The 9,823-nt window shown below is 38.8% G+C and overlaps 2 protein-coding genes across 2 annotated transcripts; both read right to left on the bottom strand.

Moving 5' to 3' along the window:
* Positions 1–1,068: 1,068 nt before the first annotated feature.
* LOC112347939 (pentatricopeptide repeat-containing protein At4g02750-like) lies at positions 1,069–3,479 on the bottom strand. Its single transcript, XM_024679721.1, has 2 exons — positions 3,318–3,479; positions 1,069–3,260 (listed from the first exon to the last, which is right to left on the bottom strand). The coding sequence occupies exon 2, from the start codon at positions 2,984–2,986 to the stop codon at positions 1,367–1,369; it is 1,620 nt and encodes a 539-aa protein (XP_024535489.1). The 5' UTR covers positions 2,987–3,260; positions 3,318–3,479; the 3' UTR covers positions 1,069–1,366.
* Positions 2,988–4,412, bottom strand: LOC112347940 (squamosa promoter-binding-like protein 8). The gene has a single exon (XM_024679722.1). It carries the CDS (start codon positions 4,404–4,406, stop codon positions 3,513–3,515), a length of 894 nt encoding a protein of 297 aa, XP_024535490.1. The 5' UTR covers positions 4,407–4,412; the 3' UTR covers positions 2,988–3,512.
* Between the last annotated feature and the right edge of the window lie 5,411 nt (positions 4,413–9,823).

The raw sequence follows: 9,823 nt of genomic DNA on the forward strand, positions 1-9,823 counted from the left end.
TTAACTGGCCAGAGGGATCATGGGCGAATTTAAAGCTGGGAAGCAGGCTCGAAAGCAGCGAAGCTCAAGAGTTGAAAACTTTACTCTTTTGAAATGGATTCGATTTGTTTTTTTGTGTGTTTGTTTGATCGAGAATCATCCAAGCCAAAAGTCTTCCAGCAGAGGAATCGGGTTTAGTGCCTTGTGTTCCGCTACTGTGATCAGCCATTTAATGGATTGTCTTCTCCTGGATCTTTGCACACGTTTTAACTGGTCTCGTAAGTGGAAGAGATTTTTTACACTGTAGCTTGCATTTCACTCGTTTACAGATGTAGTTGTTATCGTCAAAGAGATGCGAAGGAGCTGACTTGCGGCCGTGAATGCTCCCATGTGTTCTTGGAAGTCGAGGGAAAGGTTTTGTGTGTCATGTTTGTGGAGATGGATCATTCGTGAGCCAAACAATTAAAATAAAATACAATAAAGGATATGTCTTTAAAAGGAATTAAATTTCCATTCTATTATTTATAAAAATTGAGTTTTATAAATCATTATTTTAATTTATTAAATGGGAATAACTTCTATAAAATTATTGATAACTTATAAATTGATATCAAGAAATGAATTTTCTTTTTTTATAATTGCATTGCCATCTTTAAGATTTTGCATTACACAATAACCATTTAATTTTAATGCCAAGAGAATGATTATAAAAGACTTGTAAAATTTAATCTTTGCAATTGCTATCTGTTGCATGTAGCAACACTTGGTTTGCTTAATAATAGTGTTATTCCTACTTAATTGATCAAATAAAAGTTTATAATTATAAGCATGTTTGTAATTTATAAACACAAGATTAATCTTATTGCATATCAACCATTAGATGGTAGAATAAAATAAAATATACTAGAAAGTTTAAAAATTATAAACATGTTTATAGATTATAAATACAAAATTAATCTAAATGAATAAAAACCGTTAGATGGTAAAATATCTTAAAATATCCAGATATATCCACTAGGGTTTGTTAAAGCCAACCAAAAATATATTATAAAATACATTATTGATTTATATTTACATTACAAAAAGCAAGCAGTGGAGATGAAATGGCAAAAGTGATCACCACAGCAGCATTGGAAATCTAAATGGCCTTCAAGTCAGAAGTTTCATCCTGATTAATCTCTTGAGAGTTTCCTCTATGTTCGTCTTGTATTTTTCAACCCATGCAGCAGACGATGCCACAACTAACTTAGATACACAAAGGCAGCTATATAATGCATCAATACAATTGATACTTTATAAAGTTTTATTATTTAGTTACATTTAAAATGTAAATTCTAAAAAATAAAAACTTTTATACTTAATAACTTCAAGTTTTTTAGACAAACATTTACAAGTCAAATGTTTTTCCATCATGTTGCTTATGATGTATGTTTGCAAGCAAGACATAAGCAGCCGCATTTCGAGAATCCATGCGAAGGAGATTACTTGCGGCCCATGTACCATGGCAAAGGCTTCCATATGTTCTGCAAGCACCAAGGAAACAAACCCACTCAAGGGGGCCAATCTCAAATGGCATGCTGTCGATGAGCTCCAGTGCGTCTTGCAAATACGTTGCTCTTGCAAGCAAGTCCAGGATGCAGCAGTAGTGCTGCTTTACGGGGATCAGTCCATAGTCCACAAACATCGATCCAAAGCAGCTCCTTGCACGCAAAATTATCCCCAAGTGACTGCAAGAAAACAAAGCCATTGCGAAGCATATCTCGTCTGGTGTCTCCACAGTGGTCATGGAGTTAAACACACATATTACATCTCCAAAACAACCGGCTTGCCAGTAAGACGAAACTAGAGCGCTCCACGAGATGCAGCTGTGGCTAGGCATGGTATCAAAGACCATTACGGAATTTCGCAGATGCCCCTTTTGGGCATATGCCAGCACTAGACAGTTCCACGTTACAAGGCTTCGAACGGGCATCTTATCAAAGATAAACCTTGCGTTCTCCAAATCACCGTCCTGCGTGTGGGCCCAGATCATACAGTTGCATGACACAACGCTCCTCTCCGGCATATATCTAAACAAACGCTTGGCATCATCAAGATAGCCCGACCCGGTATATGCTGCAAGAAGGGCATTCCATGTCACCACGTCACGCTGCGCCATTGCGTCGAATACATGCTTTGCTTCCTCCAGCTGACGCGCTTGTCCGTACATCGCAACCAATGCCGTGCACGAGAACCGGTCAAGTTCAGGGACAGCATCGTAAAGATGCTTAGCCTCCGCAAGGTGCCCCGCTTGGGCATATGCCGCCAGCATGGAGTTCCACGTCACCATGTTTGCCTCTGGCATGTGGCTGAAACACCAGTTGCATTCTTCCACGTGGCCTTCCCGGGCAAATGCTGCCAGCATGGCATTACAGCAGACTAAAGTCGTCTGTGGCATCTCGCTGTAGATACTCTTTGCTTCGTCGAGGTAGCCTCCGTGGGAATATCCAACGAGCATCGAGGTCCAGGAAAAGGTATCTCGCACGGGCATTGTGTCAAACACATATCTCGCCTCCTCGAGATGCCCATGACGGGAATATGCAAAAAGCATCGTGTTCCACAGAACAATATTCCTCTGTGGCACTGAATCGAACAGGCCCTTTGCCTCCTCCAGATAACCATGCTGGGAATATGTCGACATCATAACGCCCCACGACACGAGATTCCGTAGTGGCATGATGTCGAACGCCCACTTGGCATCTCCAAGATGCCCGTTCTGGGAATATGCGACCTGCATGAGCACCCACGAGAAAGAATCTCTAATCCCGTCCATGGAATCAAACACATTGCGCGCGTCTCCAGCACTCCCACACTTGCCATACATCTCAATGAGCTTGTTACACAAGAAAACATCTCTGCGGACGTTTGGCAGGGAAGCAGTAACTTGGGAGTGAATTTCCCTAGCCTTGGCAAGAGAGCTGCAGGCCTGTATGAGCTCCAAGGATTCATCTCTTTGCAACACTGGCATGTAAAGCTATCCTTGCATTATTATCATTCTCTTCAAAGCCATGGACCCATGCAAGAAAAGTTGGCTGTCTTTTGAAATAATTTGAGCTGCTTTTTCATGCCAGGCATATCTTTGGGGAAGAGTAGTGCTCTGGATTCACTGCAAAAGCCCAGACTGCTAAAGTATATAATGCTGACATATTCTCTTTGATTCCAATCTCAAAAAGATTGTTCGGTCTCCCCTTCGACGACTGGCGTTGACCTGCTTTGAGGAAAGTTTGTTGTCGTTGTGTCGCCTATGAAAGATAGTCAGTGGGTGTTTTCGAGTTGAAATTCTATGGTTATGGTTTCACCAGTGTTCGTAGTGTTTTTTGCGTTTGGAGCTCTCTTCTACATCTGCGGGGCCTTTGCAAGGTCCATGGTTCTCGTCTTCTGAAGAAGCTCGAGGCTGGGGCTTCCTCCGCCTACGGTTGTGATCCGCTAGCCTCTTTCGGCAACTCCTCTTGCCCTCGTCAAACTCCAACAGTGCATGAAACCTGTAGTAGCATTCACTCATATAGGAGACGAGTGTCAGAACAAGTTATAAAACCGACTTCAAGTAAAACTATAGAAACGATTATGAACCTGCTGCATTGCTGGCAAAAGCGCTGGGTCTCGCCGTTGGCAGCAGTGACCGTGGAGGCCTTGGAATGCATCTCACAGACTTTGTGCCTCCTGTGGTAGTGCTTGGCGGTGCTTAGATCCGCTCTACAGCCCAGAGCTTGGCATAGAGGACCAGGCATTGGCTGTGATACCACTGAAGAAGAAGCGAGTAACTCCAGGTGACCATGATCTACTAGCCTCGGTCGCTTGCTTGCCAGCAGCGCCACCATCACGTCCTTCTCTGGCCAATAATCGTCTTCCGTGGAGAAGTACGTTCTCCTACCCAAATCCAGTCCAATCCTCATGCCGGATTGGTTGATGGGCTGCTCCGGTGATCGTTTCAAGTGCTCCTGGTGCTGCTCGTAGTGTTGGAGCTGATGTGCTTCTAGCAAGCTACTTGGAGCAGCGACCATGGACGAGTTATAGTGATGAGTACTTAGCTGAGAAGCGCTGCCACTGAAATAGACCCAGCCGCTCGACGATGGCGATGGTGTTCTGGTGAGATTATAATCGTCAGACGCAGGAGCAGCAGCAGTGGCGCAAGGATTCAGGAAATGCGAAGACGAGTTGAGCAAAAGAGTGCCATTCAGGCTAGCTGTGTTATCGCTTGTGTGATTGATTGGCCAGGTCAAGTCTCCTCCTTGCATTTGCTGCTGCTGCTGTTGTTGAAACCTCAGAGTGGTGATCATATTCCCCTGGTAGATCATGGTTCTCTTTTTTCTTGGAAAGAACCTTTTCAATGGTTGAAACTTACAGCTCTTCCTTGCTGAGAAATTTGTCTGGAACGTGCTCAATAGCATTGTAGGATGGAAGAAAAAGATCTAAGGTACTATAGTCTATCTATGTCTCTCAAGATCCAACGCTCTCTTTGTACTCTATAAGGAAGAGACACACACAGTTGTCCATAATCCATTGCTGCTCTCTTAATCAATCAATGCAGGAAGCCATGGAAGTTGCAGGCACAGGAAGTTGCAGGCACAGCAGCCGTCGATGCAGGATAGATTCTAACGCCTAGCTTTGGCAACGTTGCACTCTGCTAGCTAGCAGATGACCCAGATTTGAATTTTCTAAAATATCTTTGGGGATGGTCCAAAATTAATTTAGATTTCTTTTGTAAGATTTTTAGCTGATTATGTTGACTTGAGTTGACTTGTGCTAGAAAATGAAGGTTTTAATGAACTTTAAAATATTGAAATTTATAAATATCTGAGCTAAAATTTTCTATTAGATTGAGTTGTTTTAAAAACCTATCATTTTTATTGTTATAGCTGTCATATTTTGATTTGACTACTTCATATTTTAACTATTTTTACAGCTGTGATATAGTTATATACTATTCCTTCATTCAAATTTTTTTTAGGGTTCTTGAAGCAAGGAAAATAAAAGATATGTGAGCATTTTTATCCATTATGAGAGTGGTCTCTACATTCCCAGATAGGTAATAAGGACTAAGAGTGTAATATAGAGGTAATGAAATGAAATTAATATTCTCACATTCTTTTGTATTACAACTTTTATTCTTATTACTTCTGAAACAATAGTCTAGAGTAAGAGAAATAAAGAAGTGAGCAACATAACAGAAAGCATCAAGAAATCTACTCTATAAAACTTTCTATGACATTTATAATTTATATATTAATTGATATAAAAAACTCTCTTTCCTGCCTATATCACAATCCTTCCATATAAAAAGACTAAGGTATAATTTTGCAATGAATCCCCAATAAGAGTTTTCGGGAGTTGTTTGTGAATAATAATAAAAGAAATCAAAATATTTTAAAAGACTCAAAAGTAATATCACATCATAGAATCAACTCTATCTATATTTCCAAGACTAAAAGTTAATCTCACATAAGAAAATGGTAGCATGCCAACATACCTTACCACTATAATGTGGTCTATATTTACCTAGAAAATTGGCATATGTAGCAAAGAATATATATATAGCTAAGTAGGTTTTCATCAAAATGATAGAGCATATTTATACACAATAATCTAAAATTCTAGAAGCAAGCTATGATTATAAAGCCCCATTTCTGAGACTAACATTTCAAAGATTTGAGTATTATCAATATCATAATAAATAAACCTCATTCCCAAAACTAAAACTTAATAAAACTTCGATCAATCAGTCCAATCCTAACAACGATCCAATTCCTTGGAGAATAGAATTAGTTGGCTTGATTTGTCAAAATGCTTGGTCATGCACACATGTGCTCAACACACGTACATGATATAAACTACCTAAAAAAGTTATGGTCATTGTAGTTTTTTTTTGTTCTCCTTGAACTCCTTAGAAGTTTGTATAGAAATGGCTTGAAGGAAAGTTACTATTACTTATATTTGGCCTCATAACATTTCATATCAATCTCTATATCCATCTCTAAGTTTTACTAACATACCACTTTTACCTCTACATAACAATCTTCTTTTTGCTAGAGGCTTTAGTGAAGTTGAACTAAAGCTCCCTATATATGAAATTTTAGATTTTGCTATTATAGAGGGATTGCCTCCAGTGCTTCAAGAGCAATACCACATGTTTTTACAAAATCTTGCTCTTGATATGGTGGGACTATTTAAAAGCATAAAATGTTATTATATTTAATGTCCAATATACTACTTTTTTTTGGACAAGATAAATGGCTTCATGGGTTTACAAACTTTTCTTAAGCACTATAGCAATTGCTCAATGGTGGGTCTAGAAAATATGCGGATGTATAATAGATTCAAGAATGAGTTATGAGCACATACTCACTATTGTTTCATAGTGAGGAATAATATCCCTTTGGGAAATATTGCATTTGATAGTGTGAAATGTAGAGCTTTTAGGCCTCTCTACAGTGGAATGTAAGATTTAGAATTACTTTACTATACTATAGTATTTTTTATTTTAAAAGAAAAAAAAATAATGAAATGATATTAGTTGTAGGTAATATACTTTGTTCTAGACGGTGCTATTATATCACATACAATTATTTATAAGATGTTGAAGCAAGAGATGGCAACATATAAGTGCTAAACAGTGATGGTGACAAGTGAGAATGATAATTTGCAATTATGATATCTAACATTGGCACTATGATTGACATATGACACTATTATTGAAATTTGACACTTTCACAGACATTTGACATATAACAACTTTTCATTTTATGTAAGGGTGCAATTAGCTTTCTTTTGCCTCATCATCAACATATTGATTTCTTTTATGCCTCCTCCTATATTAGTATTGTGGGGAAATATAAGTGACTAAATTTTCCATTTTACTTTGTCACTTAACCACATCTTTGACCATTTGGAAGAGTCTCACTTATAACATCCATAAATCTTATTTTTGACTTGGGGACATATTAGCCCCGTGAGTGGCATTTATACCATACAACCTTTGCAATTGGTCCAAGTGCTTCATGTGTTTGATCTTATGATAGAAACCCAAATATACCATTGACATATCAACCCATTATGCTAAGGGTATATCCATTCATTTTTGTCTTGTAGGTAGTTCAAGACCACCCGTACCATAGTCTTGTCTCCCAAAGACTAGGCCATTTGTCCATAAATGGTCATCCTAAGACCACACTTTAGCATCCTTAGGATATCTGAAGGCATAGAAAAACCTTTTCCCAATGTCCTTTTTTCAGTTCCCACCAAGTCCCTTTCCATCCACGGCCATGCTCACCAACACCACCACTAGGTCAAGGCTAAAGGCCCAATTACTAAATCCTATTGACCTCTGAGACTTCCTCACTATATGAGCATATCCTTAGTCATTACACAAGAGGATTGCTTTTTTTCCTTTCCACAATCTAAGACTTTGGGATGACATTTTGAAGCACTATAGCTCTATACAAGTCTCATGGGTACTCTCCCCACCTTTTGCCTTTATATGCTCTAGCCATGTGGCTAGAGCGAGGTTTTGATGAGCCACTCCAAGTATCCAAGTAGCTAGTGGCACTCACACTTGGATTGGGAGCATCGATGATTTGATCTTCTATGGGAGCTAAAATTAGTTCTTGAACATTTCACCAAGTTACCCCACTTGTTCATCTGGACTCCTCAATAGTTATATCATCATCCACCACGTGAGTATAACCCTCCTTAGTCACATTAGCCTTTCTTGGCCAAATTGGTTCCACTAGAGTCCTCCCCCTACTCTCACCAAACCCTCTGGGGTCTGGGAAACAATTGCTTGGGCTTTCACCCTTAAACTTGGACTTGGACTTAGACTTGGACTCGAACTCAGACTTGAGCTTGGATTTGGTCTTGGCCTCGATCTCAATCTTGGTCTCAGCCTCGGTCTTAGTATTGGTCTCGATCTCAGTCTTGGTCTCAATTTTAGTCTCCGTCCCCATCTCAGAGTCATTCTCGAACTTCTTTTCAGACTACATCTTGGATCCCTTCTCGGACTCCTTCTTAGACTTCATCTCAGATTCCTTTTTGAACTCCATCTTAGACTCCTTCTCGAACTCCATTTTAGATTCCTTCTTAGACTCCTCGAACTTCATCTTGGACTCCTTCTCGAACTTCATCTCGGACTCCTTCTTGGACTTCTTCTCGAACTTTATGTCCGACTCCTTCTTGAACTCCGTTTCAGACTCCTTTTCGGACTCGATGCCGACACTTCCATGTGTTACAACATTTGCTATATGTTAATCTTTCTTGTGTCTCGTTTTAGAGATTCATTTACCAATTGCTTCATGCTTATTCCTCAAGCACTTTGTTTGGAATTCCACTCCCGCTCTTGACTTTCCAAGTCAGAGCTTTTGGTCCAAATATGTTATGCTTGTTAGACTTCCACTTTGACCACTACCATATGGCACTCTTTGGGCTCCAATTTAGGACTTAGGTATTTGTGTCTCACAACTCTATCACCCATATAAGAAGTTTGATGTCCTCATCGAATGATAAATCATTTTATAAGTTAACCTTATTATGGATTATTATTTTCATGCCAATATTCATTGATGGTTCAACATCAAAGGCTCATCATGCCTTGCCCATTCTCTAAGAAGTATAATCTCTCCATCTTAGAAACTCATAAGATCACTTGTATCAGTTTTATTTCTTTGTTTGTTTAGCTCTCACTAAACCCATTAAAGACACTTTCTTTATCTCAATTTTACTACTTATTCTGAAGTAGTCTTGGTATAGCACATGTGATCATGGGATGAAATTTAGATATACTGTCACTGTGAATCTTTGGAACCTTGGGGGATAAATAAGGATAAAATAGTTATTAAGGGTTTTCTCATAAAGTAATTACCCCTTTTCTAGTTAATTTAAGAGGAGAAAAATAGGGTGCATTACATTTGGCCTCTATTAACATAACCATCATATTTTAGAATTTTGATATTGATTTCTTGAGACACCTTACATTGCATATACTGTGCAAACTCTACTTTCCTATCCTAGAAAATTTTTGAGAGCATCATCATCTTCTTTTTTATTTTATACCACTCTAAGCATTAAATTCCATTTATTTATGATTTATGCTAAGGCTATCTATGGCCTTATTATTTGGCTACCTTGCTACTCCATCTCTTAGAGCTTTCACCTTTGCTATACTAGAGCATTTGGGAAATCCATCCTTAAAAAGATTTTTCCTTTTCCACAATTCGTTAGCATCTATGGTGGTTCCTTGCCTAATTTATATTTTGGATTCCTTTCAGTAATTGTTAAGGCCCCTTCTTAGTCACTAGTCTTTCACTCCTATCATTTGACTATTGCACAAGTAAAATAGAATCACTACCTTATATATCTTTTCAGTTCCATAGCAAAAGCTTTGTTTTGCCAAGTTTAGGGGTGTTCAACCCTAATAGTCTCTTTAGTATTTTTTGCTATGGGCTCTATCCTTAGCTTAATCTTGCGACCCTCCTTTATGTCCTTCCTTAGAGACTACTTTTCTTGGACTTACAATACTATTGTATTTCATAGCTCATTTCCTTTAGATGTCTTTCCCACTTGGTCACTTTAACTAAGTCAACATATAGGAGGACTAAACCTTCCTCTTCTCTTGCAAAATTTAGGCTCAAACTTAACTTGCCTTTCACAATTTCAAGTTTAGTAGCCATCTCGAGCACTTTAGTTGCCTAGGGGGACAAAGTTATTCAAATCCCTCAATCTTCTTTGCACTTAATCCCTTGATCTTCTTCACGCTCAATCCCTCAATTTCTCACGCACTCCACTCACAGTGTGAATAGTAACCTAATCTTGGCAG

The sequence above is a fragment of the Selaginella moellendorffii genome, unplaced genomic scaffold (assembly GCF_000143415.4).
Source record: "Selaginella moellendorffii unplaced genomic scaffold, v1.0 SELMOscaffold_25, whole genome shotgun sequence".
In the NCBI taxonomy this organism is placed as follows: Eukaryota; Viridiplantae; Streptophyta; class Lycopodiopsida; order Selaginellales; family Selaginellaceae; genus Selaginella; species Selaginella moellendorffii.

Excerpts from the sequence above, each read along its gene's own strand:
- LOC112347939 (XM_024679721.1), bottom strand. The coding sequence starts at position 2,986 with ATGCCAGTGTTGCAAAGAGATGAATCCTTGGAGCTCATACAGGCCTGC.
- LOC112347940 (XM_024679722.1), bottom strand. The coding sequence starts at position 4,406 with ATGCTATTGAGCACGTTCCAGACAAATTTCTCAGCAAGGAAGAGCTGT.